Genomic DNA, 20,299 nt, shown 5'->3' on the forward strand with positions numbered 1-20,299 from the left:
TACAATCACATACATACACACAAACCATAGGACACACACACACACACACACACACACACACCATAGGACTCGTATCCGTCCAGAGACTTGACGGTCAGCAGTAGGTGTTGGTCCTGCAGATACTCGATCTCAGAGAGGAGGGGCTTCAGGGTGGTCAGCTGCTTGCTGGACCAGCCCACGCGCAGGAAGTTGATGTTGTCGCTGCTCTGGCAGTCATTCTCGTAGCTCTTCTTGAACTCTGACCGACGGAAAAGGACAGATTAATTTTTGAGTGTCTTCAAGAACCCCCCCAATCAAAACTGACTGCATATTTTGCTTATTGCCTTCCTGCTTGGTCCTGCCTTATCGCTGCGATTTTTTTCTAGTTTTTGTATTACAATTGCAACTGTTACCGGTGTTACAATATATCTAATGTAGTTACTATTTATCAAAAAAGTGGGAATAAAAAAATATTGTGGACAAAGTACTCACCGCCATTTATTTAAGATGTTGGATGTGCTACCATTTGGATTTTGTTTTTAAATTCCTACCTTTTTATGTATACTGTAGTTTGGGTCTAGCACTCCACTGAAACCATTGCTGATGCGCAACTTCTATTTTTTAGTAGTAGTTATTATTTAGTCACAAGTCTTGTTGATACTCCATTGGTTCAATATTTATAAAAAGCCACAGAAACACTTAACCACTTTCACTTTATTATTTTCCAAAAATTGCAAAACAAATTGCCAATCGACAAGCCCACAACACGTTGCAATGGGGCACGTTGTGGGTCTGTAGATCGTCTGTTTTTGCCCAACAGCAACGATATGGTAGTTAATGTACTACAAGTATATCCCTCCTGTTGCTTTTACTCCATCTGGACCTGTGTGTAAGTATGCGCGTGTGTGTGTGTGTGTGTGTGTGTGTGTGTGTGTGTGTGTGCATCTCACCCTCCAGACAAGTGGAGTAGAACTCAATGAAGAACTTGGTTCTGCTGGCCGTCTTCACAATGGCCTCGATGCTCTCAAACTCAATGTAGGCCTGTTCTGAAGACTTAGGCAGACCTATGGAGGCAGAGAGAGAGAGAGAGAGAGAGAGCAGGGTAATGAGTGGAAAACTGGAAAACAAGATCGATCAAACCAGTGGGCGGAAAGTAACGTCCACTCTACCTTTTTTGGAGACAAACTGGGAGGTCACGCCCACCTCGTAGGTAGCAAACACGGGGGAATGATCGCTGGTCACGATGTCATCAGTACAACCTGACGGAACAACAAACAAAACACCACGTCATCTGTTAGTCCAGCGTGACAAATCAATCAGACATCTCTACCCACCCGCTAAATTCAGTGCAGGGGCAGAAAATGGTCGGAAACCGTTTGGAAATGCAAAAGAAGATTGCATTGCATCCTACACTGCAAAAACCTTGGTGTTCATTTAACTCTTAGGATTCTGCAGTGTGTCCCGTCCGTCAACGGTTCCCATGCCGAGTGGTCTCACCGTAGGAGTTGCACACGATGTGGGTCTCCGGGTAGGACTTCCACAAGATCCTGTCACACCAGGAAGGAACGTTGGTCCTCATCTGGGACAGAGAGACAGCGAGAGAGCCTTGTTATCAGGACTTCAAAATCCATTAAATTAACCAGAACAAAACGGACATGTTCCTTGAATGGAACAGACTGTGTGGATTTAAAAGTTGCGATATTTGGACTTTCTGTTCCTCACAACAGAGAGGACATAACCCTGATGTCATGGCAATCTGGAGCAAAAGTCAACTCTAATCTCTGTGAATATTGTTGTAGTTTTGCATTTGTCATTGTATATTTGCACACATTACATTTGTATGTATGTGCCTGTCCTTCGTATATGTCGAGTACCTTTCATCCACTAGACTTCAGGTGAATTGAAGACTTAAGGGAGAACAGTGACGAGTGTGTGGATGAGTGATTATCCACAACCCTGCAAGCAGCCAAGTTATCAGCCCATTTTGCCAGTGTTGCCAAGTATGCCTATTATAAGCAGCTTTGAGCTTGTTTTCCTATAAATTAGCTTGTAAATATCAGGAGTTGTGGGTTGCATATTCTGGGGTGTGGTTGGGTAGTGTAGTTGCTTCTCACAAATCTTGAGGTCACTGGCACAACATATTTTCAGATGGGGGTCTGTGGTCAAATGCTAACCTGGGGGGTCATACATTTACATGATAATGTTTGGGAAGCACTGCTCTATAATGACATTAAGACAATAAAATTGGATTGACCAGCTGCCCTAGTCACTTATTATTTTAGGCTTATTTTCATAGACCTGGTTGCTGGTTTCTCTCACAAAATCTGACAACACAGACGGGCACGCGTTCCCAACAGGTCCTCGTTATGTGTAGTGTGTGTGTCATGTGTGTGTGTAGTGTGTAGGACTTCATTCGTACCCCTGTGGCTTTCTGTTTCTGCCAGACATACGTGTCCCTGGAGCCGCGTTCATAGCGGTAGGTGGGTGGGTATGAGATCTCGTCCTCCGCTGCATGCACACGCACACACAGGCATACAGAGGATAATCACAACATTACTATGATTGCAGAAATGTTCTTATACGCAGAGATGGAAGCTCGTACTCTGTCAGAATCATTATTACACACATCAATGTGGTCAATCTCACATGTTTCATCATTAACCACTTAATGAAACAAAATATTTTGTTGACTGGGGTACATTGCAGAAGAAGCGAAGATCATAGTTATGGCTTTTGGCTGCTGACAGTTAAACTGTACACACACTGGAACCCATCTGTGAACACAGCACCCTCTGCTGGTTAATGTTCTCTGTGTAAAAAACATTTAGGCTGTGGGTTCTCATCAGGTTGTCAGCACTGTGGAGTCATGGAGGTTCATGCAGGTGTACCAACCAAAGCGCAAGAAGATCTTGTTCTTCTCTCTCTCCAAGTTCAACTGATCCACCTTCAGCAACGGTTCAAACTCCTTCCTGTTGATGTAGTTCAGAATCTCCTATACACACAGAAGATGTTCCCATTACATTACAATGACATGTCATTGTTATGCCAATTCCTGGCTGATTCCCAGCTGATTCCCAGTGTAGTCTTTTTGAAGTTAGGTTTATGGATTAGAGATAGAGTCATGGCTGATTTAAACTTGGTTGTCCGACTGGTGTCGTGCACCAAAGAATAGCCGATCTACAAGCACACCATTTTTCGGCTATAGGCTAACGGTTAAAAATGCGTGCGCGCGTGCGTGCGTTACTTGTATGTCCATATCCAGCCTATAGTTGAGGTCTCCCAGCCAGAACAGGTGTGTATTTGTGTGTGTGTGTGTGTGTGTGTGTGTGTGTGTGTGTGCGTTACCTGTATGTCCATATCCAGCCTATAGTTGAGGTCTCCCAGCCAGAACAGGTGTGTGAAGCGCAGTGAGATATCAAAGGAGCTGAGCTGCTTGTCGCCTAGCGACAGCAGACGCAGGATGTCCAGATAGTTCTGGTTCCTCCTGCAAGGGGGACAAGGGTCACAGCAAGGGTTAATGCACTGTAAAAACCTCAGTGTTCATTTAACTGTCACTGAGCACTTTGTTGTGTAGGTCAATCTGTGTGTGCATGCGCATGTGCGTGTGTGTGCGTGCGTACCTGGCGATCTTCTCATTGCCTGACGTCAGGTGACAGTTGACAAAACCAAAAGACGTTCCATTGAACATGAAGGACACGCCCACCGCCCCTTTGTTACCTAGGAAACCACCCACAACACAATATTGACACAAACAAGCAGACCAAGGTGTCAATCCGTTTATAATAATCACACCTGTGTGGAGTGAAGGGCGCTCTTATCATCGTACATCAGACACATATTTGTCATTGGCATTTAATGTTTGTGTTAGGACAAAATAGCCGATTTGCTCAGACACGTAAATTCTCCATTCTTTGTCGATGGCATTTAATGTTTGTCTTAGGAAAATAATCTACACTATAGCTGAATATAGGAGGGGCTAGCGCCCTCAATAATACAACATTTCATGGGTTTGTGTGTGTGTGTGCGTGTGTGTGTCACAGTACGATTGTAGAATCAGTCAGATTTAAGTTGCAAACAATGAAAACAGAGTGCTCTGCTCACAGCTGACAACAAACAAAATACGCTCGGCTAGAAGTAATGCCGCCTCCCTTTGAAGTGGTCCGGAAATGGATTCATATGTAATTTCGATTAAAATAAATAACACCCACCCCAAACCCTAAGCTTCCCCTCGCTCATCATTCATTCTGTTACGCAGTGTTCTGTGTTATTTTGTTACCCAGTGTGTTGGCGATGCCAGTCTTGACACTGGACACGCCCACGTGGCTGATGCGGTTCTCATGCTCTGGTTTGACCAGCACAGCGATCTTGATGTTCCACAGAGTCTGCACGGCTATCTGGAACCAAGAACAAAGCCAAAGAGTCAGTCACATCACACCATCTTCCCCTGCCCGACCCATGCGCAATGTTTTGGAAGTTTGATTATAATGACATGCCCAAATAGGGACATCAGGTCAGTAAAAAATAGCCTATATTGGTAAATCTGTCTTGCACATATATTTTGGAGTACTTCTTTCCACTTTAATTGTTGTGGATTCCTTTTGACTATATGTTTTGTTAGCTGAGCACCCAGAGCCAAGGAATACACACAGAGGAAGCCCACCTGCTCCAGTTTTATATAAAATAGGCTATATCAGACAGTAAGATGTCATTTGATGAATGTTTAGTCGTTCGTTTTGCTCCTAAAACCCAACAACATGTAAGGCGGACACACCGGTTTGTAGTCCAGCTCTGTCTGTTCTTTCAGGGCGAAGCGGAGGCTCTCAACCCACTCCCGGTCACACACTGAATTCTCCTGGGTTCCGAACACATACAGGTCGTGTGGGATGGTGACAGTCATCTCGTCCAGGGTTTTTCCCAGGCCACGACACAGTACCCACGATGCCATCGACTTAGGGGCAGGAACAGAACCTACAGACAAAACAATTGCACTCTTAAGGTCCTTTCAAACGGGCAGCGATTAACGCGCCTAGTAATACATTTTCAATTAGATCTGCGTTTCTTTTCTGTACGCGCGGAGAAGTCGAGGGGCGACAACGCAAGCGTATTTATGTGGGCACGGTCCCGTGAAATTGTCGCGCATGTGCTCGTTTTGTGCACTGCACGCCCATGACTGACTAGACCTAGATACTGTTGAGCTTCTTTTTTTCACTTTTTGATGTCCGTCTGAAAGTACCTTTAAACTCTATATTGTCTACCTTAAAGATGTAGTGTAGTTGTTAGTAAGAATAGGGGAGGAGCCTAACTGAGTTGCTGTCTCTAATCAGAAAAGGATATAGTGCTCCTAGAGACAAAAACAAACTGAATTACATATATCTTTTCCTATTTCTTTACATAATGGGATCCCAGATTGGGATAAAATTTGTTTTTATGTTTGCCAGCTTAGGACATTTTAACAGGGTGGTTGTTAGACAGTTACAACAACTTGGGATGCCCAAAAAGGTGGAAAAAAGTCTTGAAAAGTATTGTGCTGTCACTGCTATAATTGGCAGCCATCATACGGTATATGGCGGAGACGCTGTTACTTATAGCCACAGAGTCAGAGTGGTATGCGGAATTGTTAAAATGTTTGCATCTCACCCATATTCCAGGAGCCAATGAAGACAGAGATCATGTCAGGTTCATCCTGGTTGGAATGTTTGTTCTTCATGAGCTGCAGCAACTGACAGAATGCCTCCCGCTTCTACACACACACGCGCGCACACACGCACACACACACGCACACAAACAAACACTAAACACGGATATTCGCTTGTGTGCTCTAAAATGCCGTAACGATCAGTCCCTTGTGAATTAATTATTGTGTTCTATCTGCTGTACATTTGAGAGGTTGGTCACTTTGTGCGTGCGTGCGTGTGTGCGTGCGTGCGTGTGTACACGTACGTACCTTGGCGCTGGCAAAGATGAAGTCTTTCCTCTGACTCTTGTCTTTCTCCTTCTCAAACACGATGCCCAGTTTATTCTGCACCCGCTGAGACTTGATCAACTGACGAACTGATGGATAGAGAGAGATAGAGAGAGATAAACAGAGGAGAGAGAGAGGCAGATAGGGGGAGGGAGAGAGCGACAGAGAGAGAGACAGAGAAAGCAGGGTTTGTGGAAGAGAGGGGTCTTACACTTTGTTTATATTTTATATGGTTTATATTAATGGTTTATATTAAAAAGTGCTTCATCAATCAAATGACATTGTGTAAGAGTATGTATAGAGGGTTTTGACGTGGAACTCCTTGCTTAATTGATGGACTCCAGTGTTTAAGTCTAGCGGAATTGAAACTATTATACCAATAATAATCTAGACATGTTCTTCATCAGTTTCCATGCATAGTTTAATATATCTGGGATATTGTGTGGATTGTGTACGTGCGACGTGCGTACTACAGTATGTGTGTCAGGTTAGGTCGGTCATTTGCGGTTTTGGCCCTTTCCTTCTGGACATACGAGCCAGATGTCTATCTCTCTCCCTCTCTTGTCACACATCACACTTGTAGGACGTTAATTAAGTTCATGTGCATATGTTGCCTATATTCTGTATATTTAGGGCTTGTTTGGACTCAAGCACTGAGACACATGATGTTCCGAGCGTGTGGGATATCAGAAGCAACTGAAAAATAGTTGTGCCCTTGATAATGTATTTTATAAATGTGGACTCAAATAAAGAAATTGAAATGTATATGCGTGTGTGTGTGTGTGTGTCCTCACTCTTGTCGTGTGTGTAGGTGGTCCAGTCCTCCTGGCTGTCCTTCATCTTCTTCATCACCACTAGTCTTCCTCCCTCCACGTCCACAGACAGCGTGTGTTTCTGGCTCTTACCGATCTTCGTCAACTCTGCCAAGTAGACGTCTAACTTCACCTGTGTGGTGGAGAGAGATACAGAGAGACATGAGTTACACAGACTTCTGGAAGTTCTGGTGTGCGTGTGTGTGTGCGTGCGTGTGTGAGTGTGTGCACGTGTGTGTGTGTGTACTGTGTGAGCACGTGCGTGTGTGTGTATGTGTGCGCGTGCGTGCGTGTTTGTGTTTGTGTGTGTGTATGTGTGTGTGTGTGCACGTGCGTGTGTGTGCACGTGCGTGTGCGTGTGCACATGCGTGTGTGTGTGTGTGTGTGTGTCTGTGTGCGCGCTGGAGCCAGACTAATATATGGGTTTGGCTGATATATCGGCCGGTATTTAACCTTTTTTATGACATCGGTATCTGCTATTATGCAGCTGGTGTGTCCTGATTTGTATCACTTTCAGAAGTTTGCAAACGTAAAAAGAAAAAAGAGGGAAAAAAGCATATAACAGACATTTTTAGAACTGATCACTTTTGAGTGGATGATGAGATTCCATTCCCAGCAGAGGTGATCAAATCAACTCTTCGAGTCCCAAATCAGTTTAGACTAGAGTCTAGATGTAGAGTTGAATAGTACCAAGTCAAGTCACATATCATGTCAAGTCTCAAGTTTAAATGTTGAAAGTATATAGGAAATCAGTCAACACCAGTACCAATTGTACCAAAAGTGGTACACACACACACACACACACACACACACACACACACACACACACACACACACACACACACACACACACACACACACACACACACACACACACACACACACACACACACACACACACACACACACTCGTACAATGACTAGCAAAAAAAAGCTACAAGCTTTTTCAAAGTTCAAACTAATTAGAACTAATTTTTCACTTTGCACCCACGATTTTGCAACCCAGTTTTTTCACCCAGTGCAAATTATCTAATGTAATCCTGGGCGCTACACTTCCTCTGCCAACCTGGGGGGGCAGCGGACTGACCTCATGCCTGCTAATTTTGCACTTCTTGACAAATTATTGGTCATAACAGTGGGTAATCGGTAGTCTAGAAAAGACATAAAATCTGGTATATAGAACTGTATGAAACTTATACAGTTGAATGCAGGTCAGGCCATAGCATCACCTCACCACCAGGTGTCTCCGTTTCACAGGTAGTGAATGTCAAGACATTTCTTTGCTCTCACGGTGTACATTCATCTAGCCTGACTCTGCCAGATGGGGCAGCAGAGAGTACACTGGGTTCCCCCCTCCTGCTCCCATCTGGGAACTCTCAGGCAGACTTGATCATAGACATATATACATAGACGCCCCTTCCGGCTCTGAGGCGTGTGTCAAAATTGAAGGCACTATTTTCCCGACATTCCTTGCGAAGAATAGCGGAAGCAAAGCGGAAGCTTGTCAAGCTTCCGCGTGCGTAACATAAGTCCCGGAAAAGACGCGCTGTGATTGGCCAGTAGTCACTTGAGTGACAGCGAGAGACATGGAGGATTCACATGAGTGACGTCACTCGGGCAGCGACGCAGTCGCCTTCAGCAAATGCCTTCAGCACTTCTAAATAAGAAAGCTGCGGAGAACTGTTGCTTTGTGTTCACTCTTTTAATGTTTTCTGTTAGTAATCTAATCCCCCCTGGCTCTGATGTTGTATTGTTAATAACTTTGTTGTTTGTGTTTGTTTGTTTGTCTTGTTTTGTAATGTATATTGTCATGACTGTTATAAAGATTTGTTAAAAAAAAAAAGCCTTCAGCACTGCACTTCCGCCTTCATTGGGATACACGTCGCTCCAATGAACTGCAGCGGCAAATGAGGCGTCTATGTATATATGTCTATGGACTTGATGCCTGGCCACAAAACGGCCTGGCCAATCAGCGGCAGCTAGAGGCGGGATCAAGGCATACACAGAGCAGGAGGGGGGAACCCAGTGTACTCTCTGCTGCCCCATCTGGCGGAGTCAGGTTAACATTCATCTGCATTGGAACAGAATACTGTTTTCAATAATTGTTAAAAAACTGCCAAAGATCACAGGAATGGCCAAAAAGACTGACTGTGTTACGGTGCTATTTTCCTGACACTCGACAGGACATGACTGACAGGCAATTTGTCGGAGCCGGATAAAATCAGCGGAGATTTCCGCTCTGCGGCGCGTTATCAGGCCTTGTGGCGAGCGGTCGTTAGTGGATTAATCTGTTTTCATAATCTCCCATCTCTCTGCTCTTCACAGCAACATTCCGTTTCCTCTACAAGCAGGAAGTCGCTGAAAGGCCGCCGCCACCACGCTATCAGCATACACTGCCACGTCTTACACGTAATGACCCCCTCGTTCTCCAACTTTATTACACTTTCTCTCCTCCTCTCTCCACCAGGCTTCCTACCTCTCTCTCTCTCTCTCTCTCTCTCTCTCTCTCTCTCTCTAGCTTTGCTCATTCATCTTTATGTTATAGCTGATCTACAAGCTCACAACGCGTTGCGGACGCAACATGTTGTGAGCACTGAGCAGTAACCCTCGCTCAATCAAAATCAAAAAAGACTTTTCAGAATTCTTCAAAAAGTGTCATTTTACCACTTGAACCATTATTCTATACTCTGGGTATTTTTGAAAAATCTTGAAGTTGGTACAAATCTTTGAATATATACATTTTTAAAGCGATTTTTTTAAATCTTTCTTCTCGATCAGCAGCCAAATACATATAATGTTTGGGGTCCAAAGTATGAGCACTACTAATATACCGTAGTAAAATATGTTTTTTCAGAAAACTGATTTATGTTAGGGCCTCAGGGCCTAATGGGTTAAGCAGTTAACCTAACCCGCCCAGATCGCACACACGCACACACACACACACACACACACACACACACACACACACACACACACACACACACACACACACACACACACACACACACACACACACACACACACACACACACACACACACACACACACACACACACACACACACACACACACACACACACACACACACACACACACACACACACACACACAGGAGATAGCTCCTGACCTGTGGGCCACACGGCTTGAGGAACGTTGAGTTCCCAAGGCTTCTCTCTCTTTCTCAGCTGTGTGTCAATGGCTCACTACAGTGCAAAAGGAACTAGTCACCGATTTGCTTATGAGTCAACTGTCTGAGGGGGGGGGGGGGGGGGGGGGGGTATGGGGGTTGTGTCAGAGGTCACGAGTCATCGGGTTAGAATCCCTGAGGGTCTGTAGCGCTGTGAACTCATTGCCTCATTCTTTTCTTTTCTCAGAACTTCAACTGACGCACGATTGTCTGCAGCAGTCACTCGCGTATGGGGAAGGGGGTACTAACCAATCACATGTGTGTGTGCCTGTGGCAATATGGTATCATGCACTCATATTTGTGCCCCTTTCTCGTCAACCACTGATATGCCTCCAAAAATCACTGATTACGGCCCAAAAAACGACAACAACAAAAAAACAACAGCAAAACAAAAAAGTCCAAAAACAGCCGGGTCATTGGAGGTTGATTCTAATGTTCCGTACGAGGTCGCAGGAAATACATTGCAAACATTCCTCTCTGGGCCCCGCCCCCTCCGCCCCGCGTCGACTGTGATGAAAGACTTCCTGGAAAGAAATAAGGGACGGATGACATCATCACATCCTTACAATAGCAATCACGTTCTGTCCAGAACGTGTGAAATATTGCATAGTGAACGGTAGTGCTACTACAGCACTGGTTCCAAAAGGTAGGGCCGTGACCCATGTTAGGAACCTTCTGGTTGTGGAGATGTAGACGGTGCTGCATGCAAGGCTTTCTGATATCGTCACTGTTGATAGAACTATTACAGGAAATGTACAAAAAGAAATAACCTGAATTCCAATTAATCCAATGTAGTTATTGTTTAAAGCTGTTGTTCATACTTTTCGTTGTTTACATGTTTATGAAAGCCAGACAGACTTAACCACTTTCACTAAAAATAGCTAAAATAGTTGATCTACAAGCCCACAGCGAGTCACATTGTGAAAAAAACAAAACAACAACAAAACAAAAATATGGAGATACAATGTTTCTGCCTGGCAGTGACAACATGAAAGAGAACAGCCCCCCCCCCCTCTTTGTTTCCTCATCCTCTGCATATCAAGTGTGATGATGGTGTTGAGTCATATGCACGGTATGGCTTCCCTGGGACAGAGGGATCCATTTCTCTGTCACTGGTTCAACAAAACCCGCCACATCACAGGCTCTCGACTCTTCATCAGACCTCTCATGTCCACTATGTAAGGAACCTTAATAAATGCCTTTTTAAAGCTTTGGAGCATTATCCAGTCTGTGGACCGTAAATTTGTTCCATTGTCATTAACTCTGCCCAGCATCTAGCTTTAAGTGAGTGGATGTGCGTGCTTTATTGTACTTCTATAAATGTAGAGAACCCAGTCAAGTCCATGTCAGCTTCCTGTCAAGTTCACCTACAAATGTCAAAACTCCCTGGCTCCACATTACCTCTCAGGCCTCCTCCATAAACCTCCTGTGACACGGAACCTGCGGTCCACAAACTTGGACCCCCTTCCTGTCACCAAGGCAGTCAAGCGAACCTTGGGGGACAGAGTGTTCAGTGTGGCAGCCCCCACCCTGTGGAACTCTCTCCCAATAGAGATTCGCCATGCTCCAACACTGGACTCTTTAAAGGCTGCCTTGAAAAGACACGTATTCTCTCAGGCTTATGGCATATACCGGTAGTTGTTTGTTGATGGTTTGTTGGTTCATTACTTGCGCAAGCAGAGCGTGCTGGGTACAAACATATCGGCTGGGTATGTATGTATGTCGGTGTTGTCCACCGGCCAACAGCAGTTGTAATAGACATTAGTTAGTAGCAGTTAGTGGCACCTTGACAGAGTGCATTTCTAGTTTGTGTTCATGAAAGGTGCTATATAAATTCAAGCTTATTATTATTTATTTACATTTCAAGTGAATTCAAGGTTCAAGGTGTTCTTTACTGTTACATTGTTTTATAGAATCAGACACCAAGTCACAGGACCTGAGTCCGCACCTCTGACCCCAGTAAATAGGGCTGTGTGTGTGTGTGTGTGTGTGTGTGTGTGTGTGTGCATGCGTGTACCTCAAATGCCTGTACAGGGATGGCTTTGCTGTGACGTGTGGAGAGAGGAGCCGGAGAACTTGGAGAGGACAAACTCATGTCCTGGACAGCTTTCAGAGCCTAGAGAGAGAGAGAGAGAGAAAGGGAGAGAGAGAGAGAGAGAGAAAGGGGGAGAGAGAGAGAGAGAGAGAGAGAGAGAGAGAGAGAGAGAGAGAGAGAGAGAGAGAGAGAGAGAGAGAGAGAGAGAGAGAGAGAGAGAGGGGGAGGAAGAGGGAGACAGGCAGAGAGAGAGTCAATAGCAGCAAGGAAACCATTTATGTTTCCTCCTTTTGATTAAGGAGTAGAAAAATAAGGAGGCGTAAATGATGACATCACATTGTGCGGTGGTACACTAACAACCTAGCCCCTAGGAGGGACAGGGTTATTGTTCTGAGGTCAAATCACATTGACTACTGGAGCGAGTAGCCCCCCTGCCTGATGCCCAAGTACAATATCTCCCAGTTGAAAATGGAGAAAGTTATGGTTATTTAAAAAGTGCATACCCCATAGACACAATGTTATGAGTGGTCGAGCTACCTGTAGCAAGATGGCCGCCATATGGCGACGTCACTCTCCATTGGCCAGTAGCGTGGGCGAGCCATCTAGCCTTTCTTATACCGGTATATATCTATGGTTACATTGCTGCCGTGAATAGGGTGGGGGTCAAGAGTAGCCCTGTCCATAGCCCAGAAGCCAGATATACCCCTTGATAATTATTATTTCAAAACATTTTCAAAAAACATTCCCCAAAACAATTCAATGATTTTTTTTCCAGTAATTTCATGAAGAACTAAAATAAAAATGTTTAAGACGATCTACAAGCTTGACGTTTGGGAACCACTGCATTATATTAGGGGATAAGTGACTTATGGGACATTTTGACACATAGATGGACGAGCCCAGGGTTGAACTGGTGACCTTCTGATCACCAGACGACCTCTGCCCACTCAGCTATGGCTGCCCCAGGAGTTGCAGCGAAAACCATTCATCAAATGGGTGGTGGTGGTCGCAGTATGTGGCTGTATTACAGATAGATACATGATGTGTTGTTATTGTTATAACCTCCATGTTGTATTATGGCCTCTATGTTAGGTTACATGTAGAAACAGGCCCTTGGGTCTTTGTATAGAAGGTTTGGGTGGGCGGTACTGCTTGGAAATGCAGCCAGAGGTGAGATTTTAACCACTTGACTCCCACGGGAATCCATAATAAACATCACTTCTCAGCCGCAGTTTTTCACTAACCTTAGAAGAATCAACCCTCGCGATTGTACTAATAATAATATTCCACCGCCGTGATCCGAAACAACAACGGGCAACAGAGCTCAATGGATGCACCATAGACTTTGCATTCTGCCTCGATTTTCCAGAAGCCCTGAGAATCGGGCGTCAGTGTTTTCTTCCCCCGGTCACGTGATCCAAACGCGTGACGTCACCGGGTTGTCCGACGGAAACCATGTATGTCTTAAAAGTTATCAAAAAACGGCAAATAAATCGTATAAAACAAAAGTCGGGAATAGCGTGTTCCGCAGGGAGAGACAATGGGAAAGAAGTTGGGAATAGTGTGAACCGCAGGGAATGTGTTAATAAACCCGATATTCTTCCGTTGACCGAGGTCCCCCGGGGCTCATTGATCCCTTCCGTCTACACCAAATCTCTTTGCCGAAAAGAACAGATCTACATGCTGGGATTGTGCGAGCTTATCGATAAGGCTATTTCCGACGACTGTTCACCCCGGCGGAACAGTGACGCTAGGTTTACAGTAACTGTTACAGTTTCACAGTTGCAGGGTTAACAGTTCTCAGTTAACACAGAAAGGTGTCAAAATGAGCCAGTTCTTAGAAACTAGAAGCAGGAGAAAAGAAAGCTGGCCAGGCATGTTTGGTCCAACAGTAGGACTTGGGCCCGATTTCGAATATAGTGTAAAATATAGTCCGCTTGCCAGAATTTGGACCCGGACATTTTGAGTACCCTAAGGTTTTATGTTAGAAATGTTGAGTATGGGTCCACAGCATTTAGAAACTGCCGGATGCTAACTTGCATATGTTGGGCAATTTTCATAATTAGCATAATAAGCTGGGGTACCATTAACATCCAATATAAGGCAACATTTTCAAAATTTCATTATGCTTTAAGTAGCATGTGACGGGTCAAACTAGGGGGTTTTCATGATTCTGAATCCATTGAAAGCATTATTTTTGCACAAAAGTCACTCCTTGGGCTAAATGTGGCCATAGCCACTTACCCAAATGTGCTGACCTCATCATATTTGTGATGACGACTATGGCCGTTTTGAGCTGAATGAGTGTTTTTCGTGCAAAACTAATGCTTGCAATGGATTCATATTGCCTTATATTGGATGTTAATGGTACCCCAGCTTATTATGCTAATTATGAAAATTGCCCAACATATGCAAGATAGCATCCGGCAGTTTCTAAATGCTGGGGGGACCCATACTCAACATTTCTAACATAAAACGTTAGGGTACTCAAAATGTCCGGGTCCACAATGGGGCTCTATGGGCTGGCAAGCAGATTTAGCCAATCTACAAGCTAAAAAAGTGTGTCGCAATGTGACGTCCTCTCTCCGCCATGTGTTGTGTTGACCCCTGGGCCCCAGACAGAGGCGGGGTCCCAGCCTGGGGTGCTCATATCATGCTAGGCTAGTAAGGCTACAGATGCAGCCAGCGGGAGCTCTGGACACATGATCCATCATAAGGATAGGGTTATCTAAACACTAACCAACAGCTCTGTGTGTGAGAGAGAGAGAGAGAGAGAGAGAGAGAGAGAGAGAGAGAGAGAGAGAGAGAGAGAGAGAGAGAGAGAGAGAAGAATGGGACCTTGCGCATGGAGCCATTTATACACTCAGTTTTGCACTCCAGATTTTACTGTGTTAAATATGCACTGTCTGTACCTTCTTTTCTATGGAGGACAGAAGATCTTTGAGAATGGCCAGCTTGGTCACCAGGTTCTCCAGCTCCTGGTCTCCGCCCTGATTCACAGACTGAGGAAAAAAAAAAAAAAAACACACCCATGTGAGCACACACACACACACACTAGATCGGAGTGGAACTGGCAAAGACAAGTCTAGTCTGAGTTACACATTGCCGTACGATGGTATGATGCGGCAATAATTGCCGATCTACAATCTCACAACGCGACGTATCAGACACATTGTGAGGTTGTAGCATGGCTAGCGTGAGGTTGTAGCATGGCTAGCTTTCTTTTGTCGTTTGAAAGAGTATACATTAGGCATCATGCAGCTGTCATGTCATCATCGTGTTGCAAGCAGGGCCATCATCAGGAAGACATAAAAACTAACAAAAGACGGAAGTAGAAGAGAAGGGGGGGGGGGGGGGGGGGGGGGGGGGGTTGGGGGGGAATGACAGCTCCAAACGAAATCAGTTGCAGACAAAGGTCGCGAGTCTGATTCAAGAACACTTGTACAAAGCGGGATCCTGAGCAATGGAAGTGAAAATCGGTGAAGATGGAGGTTTTCTGCCTGACAGCAATATTTTTTTGGTCATTGTCATTGAAATAACAACAACAAATAGCTCTTTTGACGAAAAGAACAAAGTTAACCGTACCGTGCCATGAAAGGCATCTAATTTGGGCCATGTTCGGGAGGTAGCCCGAGTTCCGGGAACCCAAATCTCAGAACTTATGGTTGTTTATAATGGAAACGTTAACAGAAAGCCATCACACTACTTCTGAAAGGTTTCAGGTCATGGAGGTTTCTGGGTTACCGCCCTAAAAACTTATTTGGCCTCTATTGGCCTCTATTGCTGTATACATTTGAATCACGTTGGTTTTCAATATGTTCATGCTGTTACAGTGGTTCTCAAGGTAGGGCCCGGTGACCCCCAGGGGACATTCAAGGGCTTCCAGGTGGGCCCCAGCTAAATTGCTGATGGTCACTGTAGGATCAATGGACCCTTATGGGTGTGTAACTGAGAGTGTACAAATGAAACCAAATGGACCATTAGTAATCCAATTGATGCTATTTATACACTCTCAGAGTTAAATTAACACTGAGGATTTTACATATTGAGAGTAGAAAGATACGGACACGGAGTGACCGGTCCCGGATCAGATTCAAACATCCAGAGTTACGCGCCCGCCGCCCGGCAGCGTGCCAAGCGGGTCAAACCGCCAGGGATGCACGAACGAAGGTCAACTCTTCTCAACACCTGATATTGTTGACATCATTTGCAGACACATCCCTCTATTTATAGTACGAGCAAATGGTTGGAAACATTGACAGAACGCGGCCGTTGTTTCTTACAAGCCCTGTGTGTACAACAGAAACAGGAAGGGAAGACAATGGCACGTCATGTGACTGTTTACAGATGCAACAGAGAGCAACGCCAGTCGGTCAGCGTCGCAAACACGACTAAAAGGAAGAAATACACCGATGGACACGCAAGAAATCTGACCGAAACCCATACATGTGGGTCAGTGAACACACAAGTACTGTAGTGTACACAGACACGCAGACATACACCATTTGCAGCTCCAGGATAATTCTAGAACAGGATATAGTGTGTGTGTGTGTGTGTGTGTGTGTGTGTGTGTGTGTGTGTGTGTGTGTGTGTGTGTGTGTGTCCAGGAACTGTTATTCTCTCCTGGAGACAAAGAGCTCTTTCCTCATGACCCCCCAATGCACTCGGGAGCACCATTTGCTGTGCGTGCGTGCGTGCGTGCGTATTAGCATGTTGATGTGTGTGTAGCTGTCTGCCCAGTGCCCATGCGGTCTGCGGGGAAAATTCACAAAAGAACTGTGTGGCTCTTGCCCCCGATGAACCCTCGCAAATAACATGAGAACAAACCTTTTTGATCTAAAAGGGAATCTCTATATCTTTATCTCAAAATGTGTCGGATGTGCACAGACTACAGTACAGGAGCTTTCAGCCTGCAGAGTGGAGCGGCAGCAACGCGTGTTCTGTGGCTATATAAGGTTAGGGATGGAGAGTTTTGTCCTGGTCAAACTCCAAATATGTATCCACCTTTGAAACTCAGGGAACAGTTTAGTCCAAATTAAATCTATAATCTTACGGGATTTCACCTCGATCAAGGTGATCATGGTGTAGCCTTGGGAAAGCACAACGGCTGACATGTGTAGTCAGTGTCATTCATGAATAGTCCAGTTTCCACTTTCCAGCTTAACTGAAAGTAAAATTTGAGCTTGTTGAGGAGCCGCTCTCTCAACAAGTGGACTTGTCAAAAGTCTGCTGCAATAAACAATTTAGATTATCACACTGGCATTGTCCATTTCAGGCTTTTGCTATACAACGCTCCACAAAGTCCCCAGTGACAGTCAAAGATGCATCAGCACACCATTTAGGCTATACTTTGCTACATGGATAATTGCAATCAATACACAAAACGAGGGCAAACTGCACTCCGCGTGTTTGTATACACCTTTTGTGAATCGGACATTAAGAAAACAAGCGCAATTGACGCACAACTAATTGTGCCATCAGCGGACACAATGACACATGCATTCTGAATGTGAATTTGCCCCTGTATATCCAGAGCACCTCATCTCACCATTCTTCTTACCAAGGATGTGTAAGAGTGCACGGCCCCATGCACCCACCCACCCACCCATACACACCAACACCCACAGCAACATACCTGTTGGATCATCTTGGAGACCATGAAGGCACTCTGCTGATCAAATACTTTAGACAGAATCTCCAGGCCAGACAGAACCTTATCCACCTCTCTGTAGGAGGTGGAGGGAGAGCGAGAGACAGACAGAGAGAGAGAGAGAGGATAGAAGTATGTAAGAAACATGCACAAGTCCGTGTTTGTATGTAGTACTGTACATGCATTTGTAAAAGATTGTATGCCATTTGTGTGTGTGTGTGTGTGTGTGTGTGTGTGTTATGTGTGTGTGTGTGTGCATGTCTGACCCGTTGAGTCGTTTACATGAGGCCACCAGGGTCTTGTTGAGGTGGGGCAGGGCACACGCTCCCTGTTTGACAGCTTCCAGGTCCAGAGCGTAGCTGCCCTTCAGGTACTCATGGGAGATGGTGCTGAGACCGTTAGCCGCCGGAGAGCTGGCGCGCGCGCACACACACACACACACACACACACAGACACAGACACAGACACAGACACACACACACAGTCTGTATTTAACTGCACAGATGCACCTATACTGTAACTCCAACTCTTCTGGATCAGGGCCCACTTCAACATCTTGAAAGCGCTTGCGGCCCACCCATCTGACCACTTAACAGTTAACACGGTGGCCTTTTGCCTGCCGTGTGACATCACACCTTGTTGGGAGTGGGGCAGATTTAGCTCTTCAAACAGCTTTTATAAAACAAATTCATGGTTTATGGGAATGACAAATTATAACGTAAGTACTCTTGTGTTAACATCATTTTAATATCCAGCATTTAAAAATATCTGTCGCCCGACGCCCGGCAATTACACATTGCTTCCTGCCGGGTTCATGGGCCTAAACTAAGCCGATTTACAAGCCCACAGTGCGCTGCACCGAGATACGTAGTGATCTTGTAGTCCAGCCACTTTCGGTGTAGCCTGGTAAACCATCCCGGTCTCGTGAATTCATTCACATTATCGTGTGGATCGTTGCCCAGGCTACTTTCGGTGTGCAACACAGGTGCGCAACGGTGCCCTATCTTGTGCCACAGACAGAGGGCCCTATCTTGTGCCACCCCTTACTTTTTTATGTTTTTAAAATAGTTCAACTAGCCAATCTACATCGACATGTTGTGAGCTTAACCCATTCTGGGAGGGAACCCCTTTTGGTGTTTTAACTAAGCATTATGTTATACTTTAGCTATTGAAAAATAGCAGATCTACAAGCTCGGTGGCGCGCTACGAGCTTGTAGGGCTGCTAGTTTTGAAAAATCGTGAAAATGCGGCACAAATCTTTCAATATATATTCTTTCAGAAGACTTGTTTTTATTTCAACGTCAGGTCTAAATGGGTTAAATAACTATTTTTTAAATGTTTTAAAGCGCAAATAACATACATTTTAAAACTGCTTTTTATATTTAATATCATTGTCTATGTCCCTCAAAGTTATTTCTAATGGTTTGAGCCTCAATCACCACTCTGATATAACCAGGCCTTGTCATTTCTTACTGGACTTTTAAAACAGTTTTAGCTGCAGTACCACAATGTCCTGAGGTGGTGGGGGTGCTGATATGCAGATAATTTAATATTTGAGTCATTATAATACTGATGCTAGATAAAACCAGGCTTGTTTCCATTCCATGCCAGCTTGGAAAATCAACAATGGTGGACATTGTAAACAAAGTGGAAATGCAAATTTGGAACTGAAGACTGAAGAAGAGGAGGAATTATACAAAGTAGGGTGACATTGATGACATCACGATGAGGCCAAAATCAGTTGAGCTGTTCCTGAGAGCAATATCCATTAAAACACCTATATGATATGAAAACCTGATTGTTCAAAATTGGTTATTTGTGGGGATAGAAAACACATATGGGAGCCCCAAAAACACAAAATAAATTGAAAAAGCTGAATTTTATGTTATAGGTCCTTTAAAATAGTAAAAAACATGGCAAATAAGTTTAGGGGTAAGAGGTAAGGGGTGGATATAGCTGAGAATGTGTGCAGACCATCTCAGACAGTATATGGTGATACTATTTCAATTACCTTGGTGCAGTAAATCCCACCTGAGAATGAAATGGCAAATATTGTAATGAGGAATAAATCCACCAGTGTCAAGACACTGGAGACATTTTCCACTCAAAAGCGGAACGTAAAAAGTCCAAGCATCTCTGAAACGGTCTGCGAGTGTGTCGACCAGGATATAAATATATCTATACATTTATGTGCAGTCAGGAATTCCACATTCACCTACTTCCTCAAACCAGAAAAGCTGACACACTGTCTACCCCAGCACACACACACACACACACACACACACATGTGCGCACATACACACGTTACTTACTGCAATATAATGTCAAATGAGCCACAAAGGTTACCACAAGTGCACATATACCTGCTACAAGTGCACACACACACATCTAAACCAATTGAGTGCTTATTCCACCACTGCACATATAATCTGAGTTCCCAGAAGTTTTATTTTTCGCCACTAGGTGGGCGAGAAAAACTTCTGGGCCAGAGCCCTCGTATCTGTGGACGGGAAGTGAGTCTCGCTCAGAATTTTAGCGGACACTCCCCCTTCCGCTCTGAAGCTGTGTGCTGCAACAGTAATTGGGCGAGGAACCAAGCGAAATAAGTATTTTATATTAAAACAGAGCGCTGCCATGGCGTTTATGTTGAATACTGGTCGAGTAATGTCCTTTT

At 44.7% G+C, this 20,299-nt stretch overlaps 1 protein-coding gene across 1 annotated transcript in view; it reads right to left on the reverse strand.

Moving 5' to 3' along the window:
- The window catches only part of inppl1a (inositol polyphosphate phosphatase-like 1a), a 53,428-nt gene that overhangs the window by 9,188 nt on the left and 23,941 nt on the right, over positions 1-20,299 (reverse strand). Inside the window, exons 5-21 of the mRNA XM_079514571.1 lie at positions 17,892-18,038; positions 17,611-17,701; positions 14,888-14,977; positions 11,958-12,056; positions 6,736-6,886; positions 5,924-6,030; positions 5,617-5,719; positions 4,751-4,947; positions 4,256-4,373; positions 3,600-3,696; positions 3,325-3,463; positions 2,872-2,971; positions 2,399-2,487; positions 1,477-1,558; positions 1,149-1,238; positions 930-1,043; positions 62-238 (exon numbers count right to left, since the gene is read on the reverse strand). Of these exons, the coding sequence (XP_079370697.1) occupies positions 62-238; positions 930-1,043; positions 1,149-1,238; positions 1,477-1,558; positions 2,399-2,487; positions 2,872-2,971; positions 3,325-3,463; positions 3,600-3,696; positions 4,256-4,373; positions 4,751-4,947; positions 5,617-5,719; positions 5,924-6,030; positions 6,736-6,886; positions 11,958-12,056; positions 14,888-14,977; positions 17,611-17,701; positions 17,892-18,038 (1,991 nt within the window). The remainder of the gene's footprint in view (positions 1-61; positions 239-929; positions 1,044-1,148; positions 1,239-1,476; positions 1,559-2,398; positions 2,488-2,871; positions 2,972-3,324; positions 3,464-3,599; positions 3,697-4,255; positions 4,374-4,750; positions 4,948-5,616; positions 5,720-5,923; positions 6,031-6,735; positions 6,887-11,957; positions 12,057-14,887; positions 14,978-17,610; positions 17,702-17,891; positions 18,039-20,299) is intronic.

The sequence above is a fragment of the Electrona antarctica genome, assembly GCF_951216825.1.
Source record: "Electrona antarctica genome assembly, chromosome: 11".
Classification (NCBI taxonomy): domain Eukaryota; kingdom Metazoa; phylum Chordata; class Actinopteri; order Myctophiformes; family Myctophidae; genus Electrona; species Electrona antarctica.